Here is a 20197-nt window from a genome sequence, read left to right on the forward strand (position 1 = left end):
TTCACATCCTTAATTTCTTTTCTTCTGCAAAGACTAGACTTAAATTTAGTTTTAAATTCACTACCTAAACTGAAAATCTGAAATTTTGACAAACAAGGAAGTGAGAAAAAATAATTTTATGTTTGGCAAAAAGAGCTCTTTTGTTATAAGTTTGATATAGTTAAATATAAAGTTTAATGCTATTTCAAACAAGTCCAAGTATTTGATACAAAACTACCAACAAATTTCCCTCTTTTTACAATTCTATACACAAAAATTAGCCAAAATAAATATTGACATATTTACTGTGAGTCGAAGAAGTTATTAAATTCAAGTACTTCATGTCTCTAGAGCAGATTAGGTGCTAAGTGTTTTATGTTCTGCATGTTGAAAATTAAACTAAGAGCATCATTGTTGCTGAATCTCAATCAACTTTTTGAGGGAGAGCCATTTCAAAAGGTGCCACGTTTGGAGGTGCCATTCCCGCTGTGTGCACACAGGCTGACTCTCTCTCAGCCTGCAGCTTCTTCCTTTTGCCACCTGACTTCCAAGGGTGTTGTGCAGGTTGTTCCCTCTCCTGCAGGTCATCCACCCCCTGGGTAAGACACAGCCTGCATCCCCTTCTAGTTCAGGGATTTGTTGGATGAGACACGAGTCTCACGAGATCAGGTCCTTTGGAGCATCCAGCACTGGAAAATAAACCAAGAAAACAGATGCACACACTTAGCATAGGGAATGGCCTCCTTCCAGGAAACAGAAAGCCACTGCTTGAGGGATGTTTCTGACTGAGGCATCTGAAGCACCAGTGAAGCTTCTCTGTCAACTCCCATGAAAGAACCACACCTTCCTTGTGACCACTGGTAGTAAAGCAATTGCTGTATTTAATGAAAGTGTGTGGAAGTCTAGTATTTTTTAGTCATAAAATATTAAATAAAAACATGATAAAAAATAACATGTTCTTCTGAAAATTGCAATATAAATGATGACATTAATGTGAGGAATTTTTTACACCAGATATGTCCCCGTGGCTTAAATAAGAGAGAAGGAATAACACGAGTTTGTAACCTATTGGTAAAATTATAATAATGATTCTATGTCATTGCAGAGAGATGAAGAGGGAAAAGAGCTTAAGAGATGTTTCATCTTAGTGTGAGAGTACTATAAAAAGAAGACCAGACAAATAGTCATATAATATAATATGATATAATGAATTCATTTGGCATTATGAGAGAAAGGAAAATATTATTAATTTGTGAAGCAGACAGTCATCTTTGCTACAGAATTAAAAGTGAGAAAGCTTTTATAAATGCTACCCACACAATCTAACACCTCACCAATGCTCAACTGTGAAACCAACTTATTCTGCTGATTAGTGCTGTTCTAGCCATCTTTCCTGCATGTAAAACATTAAGTCAGCCAGTTATGAAGCTGTCAAATGTTTCTGAAGTGTCACTTACCAGAAAGATTTGATAACTTACAGAGAAATGAACTGTTTTGCTTCCTCATCTTGATTAAGTACTGCTAACATACCACGTTTTGTGACAGTTTCAAATGTGGATTATTTTTGGTACTTGTTTCCCCATCACCAAGTATTTTTAAAATTTTTATCCAGCTCATTGCATTTTTTATCTGTATGATGCAAATAAATTGGACCATAGTACCACCTAAGACTCTTTGTAGCGCAGGAGAAGAGAAGGCCTGGTTTTAATCACCTGTTTCTTCTTTCAAACAAAGAAGAAAGATGACAATAGCAAGAACTAGCAGCTCTGTCTAGCAGGTACAAAGGCCAGCTCTGAAAGCATGCAAGATGAGAAATCTTATCAAAGCTTCTACAGAACTTCAAACACCTCAGCTTTCCCCACTCAACAGCACATGGAAAGGTATCTGGAGTTCAGCTGAAGGCCAGCAGAAACCCAACTTTTAATGTGAATTTTCACAGGGAGAAAGGATATTGAAATATTTCTTACAGCTGATGATGTTGCAAATGCCCAGCACTAAGTACTGTGGAAGTTAGTACATATCAGTCCCCTCACGCTTTCCAGTTTGCAGATGGAAGACTTTCAAGTTTGCACAAAAGTAAGCAGTACTTCTGCTGGCCCCTTTCATCACTAGTTCAAGGAAGTTACAAATTCCCAAGGAGAAACTCTACAAACAAGACTAAATTACAGTAAGTTAACAATAACCCATTTAATATAGAACAGGATTCATTTATTGCCTGTGTATACTGAACTGTAAGTCTTTGGGGTCTGGCTACTGAGTTTCTAGTTTGAAAAAAACATGAAGAATTTGTTCAATGTATATATTTTTGTTTATATAAAAGCAGCAATCTTGTATTTTTCATGTCAGTGGCAATCTTGGCCCAAACTTTAATATTCATTTCCTATAGAAAGCCTACATCCCAGACGCTGATTTGTCTGGGAAGAATAAAGCACACTGCTGCTTGTTCCAGCTTTCCACACAAGCTGCTGAATTGCAGGCTAGAGAATGAATGTCAGTAAATCCCACCCACAAAACAGAATAGTCCAACCAGATGTTACCCAGTGTTTCAAGTTTCCCAGCTGTATCACCTGTGCTGTTACAGGATGTAGTCATCTAACAGTACCACCTGCTGGAATAATGTAATTATGTGAGAAATTCCATTTTCTCTGAAAGCAAGGTCTTGCTTTTTGCTGAATGAAGCAGACCAAACCGAACATTTTCACATACTACTCTTTAAAAACAGCAGTCAGAAAAGAATGTAGAGGAAAAGCCACCAGTGAAGAAACTGAGAACTTTTCGTTCAACTGAAACTTCATAGTCACTAAAAAATGTTCAGTAAAATATAAAAATGTGACTGTGATTAAGGCAGCTTGCTATAAAAATAGAAATAGAAATAGAACTATGTTTGAAAAGTCGAAAAAGGAAAGAATAGTGAAATTTTGAGTAGGTAACAATCTTTTAGTTCATGGAAACATCTGCCATGTTACCTCGGCTGCAATTACTAATGATTCCCAGTGACGTTTTGGCCCTTACCTAAACTCTTCCTTGCTTCATCCCTCTAGTAAACAACAAAAATTTTTAAACTGCCTTCAGGCACAATTTTTAAACCTCCCTCTTCCCACAGTTTCTAAGATCTTTTATCAATAACTGTTATGTGTAGGGGCCCCACTGCTTAGCTGTGACAGAAGCTACCTCAAAATAACTTTTACATGTTCAAGCAAGAATACAGATTGCAAATGTCAACAATAAATTTGCTTTAGTAATGCATAAATCCATCTGCTATGCACCAGCCTTCTTTGGTTTGGATTTCTTGTTGCAACTCTTGGATACGTCATCTGATTCCTGTTTATGCCTCTCCTAGAGGTAGAGCTCTTTAGTCATGGTTCAGATTATTCCTGTCACACGCAAAATCATGCATTTTCTGGTAGATTTTTCAGAACTCACTCCCCAGTAATAGCTTTTATCTAGTAAAAGGAAGAAGCCTATTGTATGTTACCTTCCAAGGTACTTTGCCTCCAAACCTCACCTCAGCTCCTCACACACACACTGACAGTCTTTGGACCTGCAAAGCTCAAAGTCAGTCCTGAAGCCAAGAATTTTATCAGATCTGTTAGGAGTTACCTGGTCAATGCCAGCATTGGTTATTGGAAAACAAGAAATTAGACCCAAGGAAGTCTTGAGCAAAAGTCAGGACGTCAGGAAGGATGTCTGCTCTTGCATAGCCTAGGAGAGCTTGATGATTTTTTAAAAAATTATTATCTGTGGGAAATGGCATTAATGAACTTTCCCTACAGACATGAAGGCCTGACAGAGTAGTGAGTTCAGATTCATATATTCCTTCAAAGAGTGGGGAATCTCTAAACCTAAAATAATAGACTACTCATTGCCTACTCACAGAGTAGCTGTGTGGGAAACCTTTGTCATAGGTTTTTCTCTATCAGATAGGATGCTGATAATTGAAAATTACAAGGAAAGAAATAGTTCAGATAAAGTGGATGAAAATGAAAGTAGAATATTGGGGGCTGGGAGTGGTGTATGCATATGCCATTGTCTCTGATGCAGACCTGTATACCTGTGAATTCCGACCCATCTAGCCAGAAACTCACACTCTCTGTTTCACAAATAGGCTGACAGATCTTCTAAAGAGGTGAACAGCATATCAAAAGAAGTTCTTCCTGAACCTCACCAAGCAGTATGGTGTCATAATTTGGCTTTCCAGGTAAGATACTCAGTTGTGTTTTAAAACTCCCCACTCTAATGAGCAAAGTTCTGAGACCAAATCCTTTCATCTATGCTTTGCACATTCTTCCCAGAAAGAGGCATGGTTTCCTCTTTATTGCATTTTCTGGGATGCACACTGATTTAGCATTTTCAACTTTCATTTTGGTACTGCTGTGATCTCACAGAACACTGTATTTGACTCATAAATATAAATTTTTTTGGAGTGCTGATAGTGAAAGATGCTTCTCCCTGCTATCAGGGAAAAGCACAGACCTCGAGGTTCTGGGGGGCATCACAGGACAATGGAAATTTCCTGAGGTTTGGGCTCTGCCCTCATCAGAGCTAGCTGCTACATGAACCATAGGGAGGTAGGTATAAATATCATCTCTGCAGGTACTTAGGCTCCACTCATCTCTGTAGTGCCAGATATGAATTATGAGAATATCATTGTCAATAAAATCTGAACTGAAATCTCACTTTGGTCTTCACTGCCCATCTGCTGATTTAAGTGCACCTACTATTCTGCCAGAAAATTCAAAAGGGGAACCTGGCTTAGTACAAAAAGTGATAAAGCATTATATAACATTTAGCTCAACAAAGGCTGTCACAGTGGTAAGGAAAGCCAAAGAAAATTAAGCACTGCAGAAATGAGAGAAGGTTGGAAAAAGTAACCACTAAGGATGAAGAGAAGATCAGAACAGACAGAGAGTTTGGGCAAAGTAATTTCTTATAAGATAATTAATAATCCTTATAAAATAATTAATAAACATCATCATTTTAGAGATTAATAAGATAAATAATAAGCATCAATAATTATTTAAGTACAGGAGGCAAAGACAAAATATTGCTACTACTGTATGTGAGATTATTGTTTCTGTTCTGCTCTCCCATAACCTTCACTATTCAGCTATTTTAGTAACCTGATAGTAATTTATGGCAGAATTCTTTCCTGGTTGTTACAGACTGAATGTCTCAAGGAAACACAGGTGTACCAAAAGGAAATTGTCCAGATGGAGGCAGAAGGCCTAGTTATGGTCTACTTAGTGGTCAGAAATGGAGGTGAATTGGAATATGCACAGGTTCTGTGGTGACACAGATTCACAGCCAGCTGTGGCCAGTTGTTATGAGGTTGTGGATACAGATCCAAAGCATCTCTTCACCCAGGAGAGATAAGCTTGGAATATAATGTGCTTGAACTGCTTTTAGATTGCTTAAGAAAAGTAAGTATAGAGGAATTGTCAAAGAGAGGAAAAAAAAAGAAATAGTTGATTCCTGATTAGAGGTCGGACACATGATTTGCTACTAGCTTATGGTGGAAAAAATTACCCTGGATAATTGTTCCTGCTTTCTACAGCTTCTACCAGTGGATGTGTGGGTCAAACCTATTTTTCATCATGGAGTCATGGAACACACTTGCCTGATCAGGCTGCACCTGAAAGGGCAGAAGTTTAGTCATTTTGCAGTGACAATAGATATGTGAACCTTTACCATTTTTTAACCCCAAAACACTGGGTAGTGAAAAATTAGGGGAAAATACCAGACTAATGTCAGAATACTAAAATACCTTAAAAAAAAAAAAAGTTATCAAATTCTACTTTTACTTAATGCAGCACTTATATATCAACACTAAGAGAGCAGTTAGCACCTGCAAACACTGGCAAATTAAGAATGTGAATGTGTCTTTGCACAGTTGGAGGTGGTGTCAGCTGAATAGGAAAGAGAGGAAAGCAGACCAAAAGAGCTATGAGATTTTGTGTACTGGGAGCTGCTGCCACTGCCAGAACATAGAATAAAGGGCTCTGGGGTTTGGCTGCACAGCTGTGCAGCCAAGAAGATGGATTCACAGCTGTGAAACAGAAGCACATGCTGCCAGTGTTTTGAGTTGCAAGGTGAAATTTTGATCTCAAAGAATCAAATTAATAGATAGTAGCTGAGAATTCTGAAGTTGTTTTAAGCTCCAGCAGCTTTGTGTGTTGACTGGCATTATGTGAGTGAGAGTGTCAGAGTGGTGCAAAGAAAACAGGATTTGAAACTAGGACAAGTTTTTTGTTTAAACATGTACAGGAGGTGCTACATTACAGCTACCTTCTGCAAGTGAGTAACTCTGATGGAAGTGAAAAATTGATTGGTAGAGTGTCTAAAGCACATCACAGCAGCTGTAACTAGACAAATGGAAAAACTGACAGATTGTAATGGTGGCTGGCTGAGAAGGAGAGCTGAGAACAGAACTGTTGGCATGAGCACACAGGCTGTCTCTGAAGGGCAAAACACAGGGTCAGAGAGGAAAGGTTCATGTTGTCTTCACTGCTTTCTAGCATGTAGCCACTTCCTGTTTCTCACTATTCTGAGAATGGTGAACAAGAAATGAACTCGAATTTGGGCAAAGCTTCAAGGTTTTTATTGAAAGGTACATTACTAATAAACAAGATTATACACTGTCAGTATTTTCATGGAAAATAGACTTTGTTAAACACAGCAACATACTTCTGCCTTTTGGATGGATGCTAATTTAGCATTTGTAAAACACAGGGCCCCAGCAGAGCTGGAGCATTCTCCCAACACAGCCTAAGAGGGCTCCTGCTGGTGCCTTTTCACTAACCAGACTGTCAGCACTGGCTGAGACCATCAGTCAGCTCCATCACAGCACTTCTGGGACACAATGCCACTCAAGAGAGCTCTCAAGAGAGCTAAGATCAGGCTTCAAGAGCAGCAGTGTCATCAGTGCCAGCCTATGGGGAGGCCTCTGTGGGAGTGCAGAGCACTAATGCCATAAATGGAACTAATAAATATCAATGCAGGGAAAAAAGTCAACATTCTTTTGTACATTAGTGTGCTCTCCTACCTCTCCTCCCAGACTTGTGGATCAGCCTTGCAGTGGCACACAAGTCTCTGTCATAATAGTGTTTGGATTTCAGTTGATCAGTAGGCATGATGAAATTTGACAGTAAGATGCTCAATTGTAACAGCAATAGCTCTTAATGCTACACACTTATATATATTACATATTGGTACAATACATCTCAAAAAAGTCAATGGCCTAATGTAGCCATTTTTATGTGATAGGGTTAATCTTCAAATGTGAATACATCTACTATTTATTCTCCTCCAAACCACAGAAGTTACAAAGAATATTCTCTCACCTTCCTGTATGCCTTTTGTAAAAAGGCAGTTAATTTATTTCTTTAACTGAAATGAACTAGCAGACACTCCATCCCAGCTAGGAAATGGTTTCTCTCCTTCCTTGTTACAGTTAACAGTGATGTGGAATGGAATCACTTTTTTTTCTAGCTTTTCAGAAGGCATTTTCACATAGACTCCAGTAGTGAGACATCGTCTTCTCTTTATCTGTAACATATGGGAAGAAAGTAAAATAAACAAGCAATCACAGCATAATCATTGACCAGCACATTTTAGAGAAACCAATAGATGTTCTTCCTTTACTGAGTAGAATGTATTCTAGACACTTTCTCTGCCACTTTATAGAAGATCTGTTAAGAGCATTTGATGGAGGATCAGGATGTACAGGGGCTATTTATTAAAAAAAAAAAAGGGTCCTGCCATTCATTTAGCTCCTGCTTCAGAGTTCAGTGTTGGTTGAAAGCTAGGAGTGTTCACACCTGACAGCTTCATTTACCTTCTAGGAACAAGGACTGATTGAAAAATCATTGTTTGGTTTCAAGCTCAAGTTAATTTCTAACAGACTATGAGTGCTGCAGACCCCTGTGGAAAAAGGCAACCCAGGCTTACATTTTGCATATTTTTGTGCAGACATTTGTAGCTGTGAAATTCAAAATGTTTAAAGTTACACCTCCCCCATCCAAAGAGAAGGTTGTTTAAATTTTCTTTGCAGAGGTGAATGATAAGAAAAGGAACAAATTAGATTCTGGGATTTTGTGTGAATCATTTGTGAAATGAGAGTACACACGAAGACTGTTTTCTTCAATCCCAGAAGCATCCAGGACTTTGCCTGGTTTTAAGCATCCAGCCCTAAGCCAAGGCTCAGTCCATCTGATGGAAGCTGACTGCTTTCTAGTATGCTGGCAAAACAACTGAGCCATAAATAAAGTGTCAGGTCCAGCAAGTTATCTTATTTTATATTGTTGTAATAATATTGCACTTGCAAAGTGGAGCATCTCACTGGGTTTGTTCACTGTGTTCTTCCCTGTTCTCATTTATTTCTCCTTGTCCTCATCATACAAAGGGATATTATTAGCAGAAGGGGGCTTGAGTTGATGGGACTTACCGCTTTGCCCACAAGAATGGCTGAGATGATGATACTGTAAAGAAAAAATCCTGAGGCAGTAGCTCCTAATACCCAGAGATATATGGCAGTGTCTGGACAAGGTTCTGGATCTAAAACATATGATATCACAAATGTCATGTCACACATGAGCCTCATAAGGAAGGCCCTAGAGTCAGTGAGTCAGTCTCTACACTGCTTTTCTCTAATACGTGCTATCCCAGGGTACCACTAGGACTGAGCTCTGCTGCCTACTCAACCTCCAATGAAAAGAGTCTTTATCTGTAGAGGATCTCACACCTTACTCTGTTACTTTTTGCACTTCTGTATCTAAGATAGCCTAGACACAGTGTACACTGCATGGTGTTGCTTATGTTATCATTCCATGGCTATGACTATGCTTGCTTTGGGCATCTGCAGGGAGACCTGAAAGAAATAAGAGCTAGTCAAGATTTTCAGTGCTGAAACCAGTATTCACCCTCAGTTCTTACAAAAAGATCTCTGAACACCTTTGAGATGTAATAGCAACTCTCTTAACTTGAAAGTATCACAGTACTGTAAACCTGTTTGCCTTACCAATGACATAGAGATGTGTGCCTTTTCCCTTGTTCATAAAATAGGGTGGGGGGTACATCCGCTCCATCTTGCAAATGTAAAGCCCGGTGTCATTTGCTTGCAGGCCAGCCAGCGTGAGGGTCACATTGTTTTGGCCGGGGGTAACACGGCACTGAATGATCTCTTTCACAAAGAATGTTTTAAACTCCATGGTGTATGATGAAGCACAGATTTCTGTGCTCTGGTCACCAGTCTGTTTAAGCAAAGTCACTCGAATTTCCTTTGCATTCCCGATGTTCTTGTAGTTACACACCAAGCTGGCAACTCCATGCCTGTTGGCCAGCACAATTGCTGGCTGAGTCACTTCCATTACTGTAAGGAAATAAAGAGTGTGATGGTAAGGGAACAGTCAAGAAAGGATCTGGATCTGGAGTCATTTGCTTCAAACCTGTACAGTAGAAAGGGAGTTCTGCCACCTCCTGTTATCCATGGGTGATTCCTAGAAATGCTCTTTTCAAAGAAGGAACTCCAAGCCCACAGTTCACATTAGCAGTACATGAATATTCTTTAAAAAGCTCAAGAAATGCTTTTATTACTAAAAATTATATTATAAATCTCAGCAATTACTTGTTGCTTAAATAGTAGGTTATTTGGCCCACTTAGTCAGGCAATGAATGGCCTGCATGCTTCAGTTTTCCTCAACAGAAACTTCTTATACATAAGAAAGTAAGTATACATAAGAAACTAAAAAACAATAGACTATAGATTATAAGGTTGAAATTTTAAATTTAAAATCAGACTTTTAAATCACAATTTCTGCCTAGTAGAAATATATTTACATTTAGGAACAAAAAAGTTGATATCCTGTATGGAATATGGAAAAGAATGATTTAGGTAACAGTAAAACTGAACAGAAAATCTGTTTGCATACTTTTCTTTCTGATCTTTTTTCTCCTTATTTTTAACTAGCTATTCCCAAACCACAGTATAGCAACAATATATACCCCAAGCTAATATAACAGCACATAACAAAGCCTGATTAAAGACTCAAAAAAAATCATAAGGGGAAATTACTGTACCATGTACAACCTCACTGACAGCTTTTTGCAACTTCAATATTCTATCATGACACATGATGGGATGGCACTATCTTTTGCTTTAGTAAGCTGTGAAGACTCATCATTATTTTTTATATCTCATTTTATATCAGTCCATTTTGGGGCAGGGTTTATCTTGTCAGTTCTGCAATGCAAGAATTCCATATGAAGAGTAGAATGCCTCCACACATTCAAACCTCTAAATCCGTGTTATCAGCTGTCACAAGTTCACTTGCAGTGCCTGGTTTTTCAAGATCTTTTCTTCCTTCTTGAGCTACTCTGAATGTTGCCCAGTGTCCCTGCAGATAGTACTGCTATAAAGTCTGTGTGTGGTTTTCTAGGTACATTGCAGTGCACCAAGACTTCACTCCCATTAGTCCTATGTCTCCCTGTTGTACCAAGTCTGTCTCCTGCCAGGACATGAAACTGAAAACAAATCAGCAACCCCAGATACCTTGCTTCTTTCATCTACCCACCTTCAGCAATGGCAGTGGCTGTGCAGAGAAAGCTCACGGTGATCAATATTGAGAGCATTCCTGTGCTGGGACAGAGGCTGAAGGTGCTGATGCCTTCAGACTTTAAGACAAACTGGAACTCTCAGGACTGGAAAAGAGGTGACACCTTTCAGGATACTGAATCTTCGAAATGTTTGAACCCACACAGAGCCAGTGTGTATATATAGCTTTGATCCCAGATGCTGTACCTGAAAGTAGTATGAAGCTTTGTTTTGGTTTTACGAGAAAGGAAGCAGTGGGTTTGATTAGTACGTGCACAGTTAACCTCAAACAGCATGAACAAAAACAACTATTCAGCACATGGAAAATATATATTCAATCTGAAACTGCCACTCCATTCTGCTTTAAGAATTGTGGGAGGAAAGGTAATCATCATTAGAGCAGTTCAGGCCCTTCGGGGGTGCCAGCTTGCAGAATCATAGCACTTAATATTTTAGCAATCATCAGGTATTTCCTACCAGGGCAACATGCAGAGAACTGTACTTCTTCCTAATGTGGCACAGTGAATCCCTGCAAGCTAGATTTTTTATGTAGGACTTGCCTCCACCCCAAATTTCTTTGCTTGCTTTAATATTAGTGGTTTTGATGTTTAAAAATTGCTACCCCTTCAAAATACTGATTACACTTGCAATTACTTCATCTTTTTTATCAGCAATGTGACTTGAATCATAACCCAACCTCTTTAAGTTTTCCTGTTTTCAAGAAAAAATTATCTAGGTTTATAGCTAATGACTTCCACATCTGTACAGAACTTTGTTACCTACGGACTTTACTGCCTAACTACCTTGACATCAACAGATGAAAAACACTGCAGGAGCTTTGATTATTGCTATCTCTGCTTAGAGCACCTGCGTCATTTCAAACCTCAGTGAAACAGTTTTTGTTCATGGACCTTTTAAATGTTATGTAAGCTCTGCAAATTGTTTTGCTTTTTTTATATGATAAGCTGTCACATCCATGAATCATTGCCTAAAGAATTCCATAAAAATGAGAGTTCACTTCAGCTATCCTGAAAGTCAGCATTCTTTTTTTTACTGACACTTTGAGAAATTCTTTTAGAAGGTGGTTCATCATTTATTTATATATGTAGATCTAGTAGATTGCAAAGACCTGCTTTTGCACTGTGACCTAGAAAAATTAACAGCATTAGTTATTGAACACTAGCCAGCCCAATCCAAAGATCCAGGATAAATACTCAGTCTTGAAATCACATAAATACCTAATGATATAAATAAGATTGCTGCTTTCATAGGTTATGCAATATTTGTTTAATGACAGATTCACAGTCGTTTTAATCTTAACCAACATTCAAGACAGAACTGATGATAAATAAAAATACTGCTATGGTAAAATGAAAAACTGCACCCTAATAATGAGACAGGCACATATTGTATTACTGGTTAGACAAGCTTAAATCAATTTTAATATTAAATGTAAAATAAATGCAATTGCAACGTCATGTACCAGAATATCAGTGAGATTTATGGCATGAAATTACCAGGTTATGCCTGACATTTTCATATCCAGCATAGTAACTAAATTATCTGCCCATTTTTGTATCTTTTGGGCTTGGGTTTTACATACAGTTAAACAAATGATGCATTTGAGCTTCATCAACTATGGTGTCATCTCCTGATAATTGATTGAGACTGCAAATTGATTGTGCAATTAGCCATTAAACACTGGCAGAGCATTGCCATGTAAAGCTCAGTGCTCATGCCATGCATACCCATGGGATCTTGCCCTGCTAGAGTGACAGGCAGCACTCTGGCACTCCTTTCTCTCCTGTATGAGACTGCTCTAGCTAGCTTTATTTCCAGTGGTACTCATCTTGTTTCCTGGCTATTTTGTTCTCAGGGTGCATTTTCAGATCCACAACTTTTTTCCTTTTTACCCTTGTTCTTCCTTAAAAGCCTTGTGTTATGATAACTACTTTTCTAAGTTAAGCACAACATGTCTCCCTGTGGAGTCTCTTGAAGCCTTCTCTGTCTTCACTGCCCAAGTGAGGCCAGGCTGCCTCCAGTTATCCCTTCCAATGGATAATTACCTTGCCATGGTGCCTCCTACCCTTCATAATCAGACTTTGGCTCTTGAGCTACTAAATGCAGACAACAGGTAGATCATGCAGTAGAAGGGATCTTGTTCCAAATAAGATCTCACTTGCACTGCTCCCATCCTTTCCAGCTCAGTTACAGCATGGAACAAGGTATTGATAACAGAATGGGTTCCCCACTAAAATAAAATCCACAAGAATCACTGGGGACACCTGTTCTCTCCTCTGTGTCTCTTATCTGGCTACTCTTCAGCTGGTCAGGATTCTCTGGACTTCTGCTTGCCCCACCTTCCCTGAATATATCATATGAAAAATGCAGGCCATGCTTTGTGGGCTACAGCCACTGGGCCTATCTTACCTAGTTACTACACCTTCTTCTCTGTGTGGTCTGGAATCTCCCTGCTCCGACTTTTATCTTGGGAACTCTTCATCTTTCACCCTTTCCCATTAATGTAACCTTACACATAGTCTAATGGCCAGACAAGAGAATGGCTGAAAGAAGAGCCCTAATTTTGACTTTGAGATTCAGGTCTTTAGAGTGAAGTTATTCCTCAGGCTGTTTCTAAAAGCTTGCACTTTGTGCTCCAAAAGTTCAACATTATATTCTTCTTTCCTTTAATGCACATACTATACTGTAGCTCTCTTTGTTCTTAAGGGGGTTATTAATTCCCATGTCACAGAAACCCTTTATACTTTACATATGCTACCACAGCAAAGTGTCAGAGTAGGGGAGAGGATTGAGGCCTTGCAGTGCAAAGCTGCAGAGCCTTAAGCAAAGGGTTCATCTAGGGAGCAGCTTGGGCTTCACGACCTCTTTGAACTTAGCTGAGGGAGGGACATGCAGTTTTACACTGGACTACACTACTGTGATTACTCAGATTGCTAGGAAGTTAAATAACTAGGTTTCTCACATAAGTTTCTTTCTCATTTTGGGTTAGTGAGTTGCATTCTAGTGATTTGCTTTTCTTCACTGAACACTTATTAGGGCAAACCTTCCTGCTGATACCCTGTCAGAATTGCCATTGCAAAATGTTTTTATTCAAAAAATTATTTTCACACTTGTAAGCCTGTCTCATGCTGCCCATGGTTTTTTTTTTTTTTCTGTGACAGGAACTTGCTTGGTAAATTGCTTGAGATGTAATGGGGAGAAGAAATTCTTATAATTTGCATAAGTATCTGGTTTCAGGATATTTTGCTACACTCAAAATGTGAGATCATGTCTTACTATGTTAAACAGTTCACGTTTTTACCACGTTCATTTGCCACAAACCTATTGGGGTTTTGAAGTGCTCTGTCATTTGAAAAAAATCCAGACCTCTAAGTGGTATGGCTGAAGAAAAATTTTTTTGCACAAAACAAGAGGTAAAGAGAAAAGGAAATAACAGAGTGACTGGAAAAAATACTGTTTCATTACCATTAAAGGACTAAAACCTGGTTAGTTTAAATAAAGGCCTGGATATAACCAAGTTTGGTGGATCAGACTTAGTTCCTGAAGGAATCAAAATTCATATCACAAAACTACTGATTTTTAAGTCTCTCATAATTGTTGCCTTTTTCTCAGCTTTTAACCTGGGTTTGTAAATGCTGCTCTCCAGTCCTAAGCCTGTGCCCTCAATCCAGCCTCAGAAGAGGTGAGGACAACATTAGCTGAGGAATTCTCTTTGCACTACTTCTTAGGGCACATGGGATTGGTGTTCTTGGGAGCTTCTGCTGATGAGAAGATTGTCCAAAACGATTCAAGATGGGGGTGAATATTTGAGTGTCCTTTTTCTTTGTTATACAATAATCTGTATTTCTTTTCTGGAAGCTAGGCTTTGTTTCCCCTACAATGAAGTTAATTATATCCAAGCTTTCCTGACATGCGTAGCATCTATAATTATCTAACACAGAGGTCAAATTTCTTCCCAGCTTTTTAATGCTGCCAGTTCTCAGTTAGCCTTGAGTAAGGCTGCATTCTAGCCCTTACCTGGCCGGGTTTGCTACATGTTATTTGTCTTAAGCCATCTATGTCCCAGTAGCAACCAGGCCTGTGTGAATGTATTGCCTCCACCCCATCCCTACTCAGCTTATGGTCAAAATGTAAGAGCTGGCATGTATGGAAAGAGATACAGGCAGAAGTAAGAGGAAATAGAGACACAGGACTGAGAAACAACACAGGCAAAAGGTCTTCACACACTGACTTCCTTATTTTTGTCCAGTTTCCTGCAGGGGGCTGTAGCAAGGGAAAGATTTTAGGACAAATTTTAACAGAGACCATAAGTGTCTTGGCAGATGTTTAACAACTTTCCTTTACTGCAAGGAGTTTTCCAAATAAGAGCTTCACGTATTTGTTGTTTCTAGACCAATCACTTGGGATTGAGCACAGAATAGCAGATATTTTCACCCCAAAGCGAAGACTGAAAGCTAGTCTGTTTTCATGAATAAGCAGAGAAGAACCAAAGGAACCCCCCCAAGTCTAAAATTAAGCTTTAAGTGTACCCTATGACTGGAGAATTACTGGAGAAATGTTTTACTTCCACTTTCCTTTATTTCTCAAAGCATTGCAAAAATGAAAAACAGCAAGAGGTAGACATATTTCTGAGTCTCTGACTCTGATATTGCAGGAGTTTGAATTTAATGAGGAACACAAGAATAAATCATAAAGTTTTGCTGAAAACATGCAAGAAATGACATTCTAATCCAAAATGAGTTGGGTAAGAAATATTTTTAAAGGGTACAGATAAGAAGCATAATTAAGGGCCTACTTCCAGTTTACACAGGGCTAATTAAATCCCTAATGTGTAAAAAAAAATTATGGTATTTCAATCTAATAAGATCAAAGCAGGACTCCAGAAAAATATAGAATTAAACCTTTATAAAGCCAAGAACTCAATGAAGTTTATGTCAAGGAGATAGTGCTCCAGCTCAGTAGACTTATGGAGAATCCAAATATTTGAAAGGCAGGAGACCTGGCAAAGAAAGGCGTTTTCATAATCTCACAGAGTGAAGGTCATCCAAGGAAGGACATGGAGCAGATTCTAAAGTACTACTTTGAATTAATGACAAGTGAATAATGAAGGTCAACTTTGTTTGCCAAAGTCTGGAGGCCATTTTGGGAGAGTGGATGTGAGCTGATAGTTAGAATGGGATGGGCTACAAAATGAAAGTAAATTGAATTAAATTAAATTAAGGGAGAAGTCGGTAATGCAGCAGAAGGTAGAAGTCACTGGATAGGCACAAAGAGAAGGATAAGGTGTTTAAACTGACAGATTCACACTAACATTTGGAATACATAGCAGTGAGCCAACATTTGTCAAGGCCAGCGGAGATTGTTTCAGCAGCTGAGGTGAACAAGAATCATGAGCTAAGGCTTCTAAAGGTATTTGGTCGCATTCAGCCTTGTCCACCTTTTGTCTGGTTTGCCTTTGCAGGGACTAGATCTCAGAAGTACAGCACAGTATGCACCTCTTCCCAGGGGTACACTCAGTTTGGGAAGACAAGCCACAAGCATTGGACATTTTAGGGGAACAGCTTCTATGTGGAAGTCTCAGAGGGCTTGTAATGAGGTGGAGGCAGGGAAATGAGAATACCAAGGGGGCAAAGGATGTTCTGGCAGAAATATGAGTGGCTGGATCAGTGAAGGGTACATGTAGCTTTTTATTGCTTTCAGATGTCACTATTGGGGTGAGTGAAGTATACTACAAGGTAAAACCTGCCCAAAAGTCTCTTATGAGTGAAAAAACATTTTAGTGAAGACCAGATAATGCACCACCTGCATCTCTGTCAATAATGCTCTTTAAATTTTGCATGACAGAGCTAGGCAATACAGAAACTCAGCACTGAGGGATGAGGACCATTTCAGACTCCCTCCTTGCTATAAACCTTGCCTTGCTTTCCTGTTTCAGACACCTTCTCCTTGCCTCTTTCCTTGCAGTTTTATTTACAAGAATCATAGTGGCTTTATCACAGATTGTTTATTCAAGGCTTGTATGAGAATGTAATCCCGGGAATTATGTCTAATATCTGTAGGGTTGATGCCCTGATTTAAGGAACTTTAATGTTCAATCTCTTTGCCTCTGGTCCATGCCACCACATGTTACTGAAAGTTATCAGTGATGTATGCAAGGATTATGAGTTGCCATTAGAATGATTATTAAATCATAGGCTGGGGGCTCTGAAAAACAAAGATACAGATTTTCTAGCAGAGGATTGTAGAATAAATTCCAGACTTTGCAAGAACCTTTCTGATTTTGAAGTGCAGCAGTTGCAAAAAAATTGTCACTCCATAAGGCAGACATCTCTGCAAATGGGATACTACAGCCAAGCAGTGGCTTTATGGCTGGCATCAGCAAACTAAAAGTAGGTCCTATACCTTCCAATATGTATCAACTGTGGGATTTGTTGTTCAACCCACTCTTCCCCACAGAATAGAAGCTCTCTACAAGCTTTGTGTTTCTCATATTCTTAGACAGTGACATCATAGCAACTCTTACAAATGTTAACTTGAATGTGTGAGTGTGGCCAGGTTGCTCTCTTGGTTATTTAAGTTGAGCACCGAATAATGCCTGCTATAAGGCCTCTGACTGCAGTGAGTATTCAACTTAAGTGCTTCATCACAGCTCTAGCTGGTTGCTCCCACTGTCATACCTGAAAACCCAGCTAGGAAATCCTACATCTTAAAATTCAAATCCATCCTCTAAAAGAATTCTTTATGTTTTGACCACAGGTTTGACATACTACAAGGTATGATAGTGATCAGTTTTGTTGGCCTGTGTACTGGGGATGGAGGGGAGAATCAAGGAAATTTGAAAATGTATTCCTAGAGGGGAAAGAAATTATGAAAAAAGACCACAAAATCAGTAAAAGGGGATGGGCTGGTGGGTAACACACCACTTTGGGAATTTTTCTTTTCAATATCAGTGAGATTATATCGAGTACATACAAAGAAAACAAATGTGTTGGATGGGGACCAATAAAATCAAACTCTAAGCAAAATAGGAAGACATGTTTTGAATTTTACAGTTTTGAAGAAATGTTGAAAGAAAATGGAAATTTTTTTAGAAAATGCATGTACTTATTTTCATAAAACTCTTTTAAAGTCCGCCACTATATAGTTCATTTTAAAATCATTATCTCTTTTACAAAAAAAGACCCAGCAGTATCTTACATACCAGCAAAATATATTTTTTCTTTTTTATGTCTAGAACCAGTAACGGGTGAAAGGAGGAAAAGGTGAAGGGAACCTTTTTCAGCAAAAGCAACTCTAGTTAAGCAAAGCTTTCTTGAGAAAGTTTCACTTCCTAAGGTTTTTTGCTATGTTTGCTCATTTAAATGGCCATTGTATTAACCCACTTTTTGTGAGTTTCAAATGTCAGCAACTAACTGATGCCGTTTAGAACGAGTAGAAGAAAGCAGACTGCCTGGTTCTCATTAATCTAAGCTCATCAGCAAACTGCTGCCACAGCCTTGTAATTGCTGTTCCTGCAGTACTACATGCTTCATGTATCCGCCCGTGTTGGGTTATTGCCAGGGGTCAAGATTCAGTGAAAATATATGGTATCTCTGTACTAGAGATTTGGGCTAGAGGGGTTAAACAGGACTCAGTCTCGCTTCAGCTACTGAACTACAGCATTGCCCATTCCTGCTTGAAGGGGTTTAACTACAAATGCTCTGTAAGAGCACTTTTCTTGCTGCTCATTTAATACTGCGTCCTGAAACAGAGTAGTTTCATTTTCAAGCTATTTAATGGTAGATTGTGTACTAAGTCATAATGCACTGAGCTGGCAAATGCAGGCTCTGGAGAGGATGCAGCAATAATTTCTGTCTGTGACTTGGCAGTGAGTGGTTAGTGTTTTGTTAAACTCCCTGGGCCACGGAGGAGCTGGAGACACATGGAGCTGCAGCTCTAGAGTCTTGGGAAATTTGTATTTGCCTGATATGCTGTCAATCCTTGGAATGGGACTTTTGTTTTTGAAATAAACTTCTGCAGCCAAAAGTTTAGGACAGGAGATAGTAATACACTTCAGGAGCTTGGTCAGTACAATCATATTCTTTAACAACAAGGAATAGAAAATCAAAATTTTGCATTAAATAATTCTCAAAATTTCTTTTTCAAATTAAATTATTTTATTTTTCTTTCAAAGCATCATTTTCCTTCCAAAACCCCTCCATTTAAAATATTCAACAACATTTAAATAGTCACCATCCAAATCAGGTCTTAATTGTTTTAGGATTAAATGTCTGTTTTGAAGCCTCCAAATTATTACTTGTTTTACTTTTCTATTCACAAAAAAATTTTTTTTCCTTTCAATCTGACTGAAATGAGCCCTCTTGACTTTCCAAATTTGCCAATGAAACACAAAAAAAAATTATTCATTGAGTTCCAATGAACACCCTTCATAAAACTTCTGAATTATGCAAACTAATCACCTTCTGGGAAATAGTTATAGGTCATTTTATGGTACAAGCTTGAAATATGACTCAATGACTCTCCACTTGCACACTATAACCCTCCTCACTCATCTGATTATTTAGACTTTTGCCTTGTATATAGTTTTGAGCTCATTGCCACCCTCCTTCATACCATCATCAATCTTCCCTAGTTTTCTTTTGCTGACAAAAATTGTTCTTTATCTTTTGAGATATCAAATGCTGCCATCCTGTGAGGTAAATGTAACTGAGAGGACAGAAATGGTGACATGACTTGGTTCATGAAGCTGTTTGTAAAACCTGTTACTACTCGGATGGTGTCAGCAGAAAGGATGAGGAGCAGCCACCTGTCCCTGGGGTACCCATTGCCCCCCGAGGTAGCACCAAAGCAGGGGTGGCAGGGAGAGCAGGGATAGCAGGCCTGGCCTGCCAGCTGATGTTGCTCAGGATCTCCAGCACAGTAGGAATTCTTTTTGGCAACAGGTGGAGGGATTCTCTTCACAGAGGTCTGTCCTTACAGGTGAACCCCTAGGGGAAGCAAACACCAAGAAAAACACCAGAACTGAGACACTCAAGGTCAAACTGAGGGACCAGAGGCAGAGGAGGGAAACAAAGAAGCTTTGATTTCCCCTTCCTTTTGCAATTTCCCTCTTCTCTGTGCCCTGAAACTGCAAACGCTGCCACCAGTGAGTGAGGTGGGAAGCAAGGGCTGCCAGCTTCCTCTTTACTGTCAATCAACACCTTTCTGAAGTGAATCACAGTCAGTTCCTCCCCAGCAGCCTCTCTGAAGGACTCTGACCTCATTCACCCTCATGCTGCCAGGCTTTTCAGCTGACCTTGAAGAGGAACACACCTGCTTTTTGCTTTAGTATTGCTGCTTGCAATTTGCACAAGAAATGTTCTCTTCCTTGCACTTCTCACTCATGCATAGGACCAGTGAGGTCTCAGGGTGGTATCCTAGGTACCCCAGCTTTGCACTAAAATGGACAGCAGCCATCTGCACGCTGTTTACATGGTAATCCATTTGCTCTGCAGGATTAACTGCATTTTTAGTTAACCTGCATTTGCTGTTACTTGAATTCACTCAAATAAATGCCCACAGTTTCTTCAAAGCTTTTTCTCAGTTACCCAGTTTAATAGCAAATGTCAT

At 39.1% G+C, this 20197-nt stretch overlaps 2 protein-coding genes across 2 annotated transcripts in view; one reads left to right on the top strand and one right to left on the bottom strand.

Annotated features, from left to right (window-relative positions):
* Positions 1–928: 928 nt before the first annotated feature.
* RAPH1 (Ras association (RalGDS/AF-6) and pleckstrin homology domains 1) overlaps positions 929–20197 on the top strand; it is a 193858-nt gene continuing 174589 nt past the window's right edge. Inside the window, exons 1-2 of the mRNA XM_064434205.1 lie at positions 929–2146; positions 4085–4177. The gene's annotated coding sequence lies outside the window, so the exon portion shown is untranslated. The remainder of the gene's footprint in view (positions 2147–4084; positions 4178–20197) is intronic.
* Positions 6555–10719, bottom strand: CTLA4 (cytotoxic T-lymphocyte associated protein 4). The gene is made up of 4 exons (XM_064434237.1): positions 10548–10719; positions 8996–9346; positions 8423–8532; positions 6555–7524 (listed from the first exon to the last, which is right to left on the bottom strand). The coding sequence occupies exons 1-4, from the start codon at positions 10603–10605 to the stop codon at positions 7354–7356; spliced, it is 690 nt and encodes a 229-aa protein (XP_064290307.1). The 5' UTR covers positions 10606–10719; the 3' UTR covers positions 6555–7353.

This window comes from Passer domesticus, chromosome 10 (assembly GCF_036417665.1).
Source record: "Passer domesticus isolate bPasDom1 chromosome 10, bPasDom1.hap1, whole genome shotgun sequence".
In the NCBI taxonomy this organism is placed as follows: domain Eukaryota; kingdom Metazoa; phylum Chordata; class Aves; order Passeriformes; family Passeridae; genus Passer; species Passer domesticus.

Excerpts from the sequence above, each read along its gene's own strand:
- CTLA4 (XM_064434237.1), bottom strand. The coding sequence starts at position 10,605 with ATGCTCTCAATATTGATCACCGTGAGCTTTCTCTGCACAGCCACTGCC. Across the intron at positions 8,533-8,995 it reads CACACATCTCTATGTCATTG|ATCCAGAACCTTGTCCAGAC; the intron begins GTAAGGCAAACA and ends CATATGTTTTAG. Across the intron at positions 7,525-8,422 it reads CCATTCTTGTGGGCAAAGCG|ATAAAGAGAAGACGATGTCT; the intron begins GTAAGTCCCATC and ends CATATGTTACAG.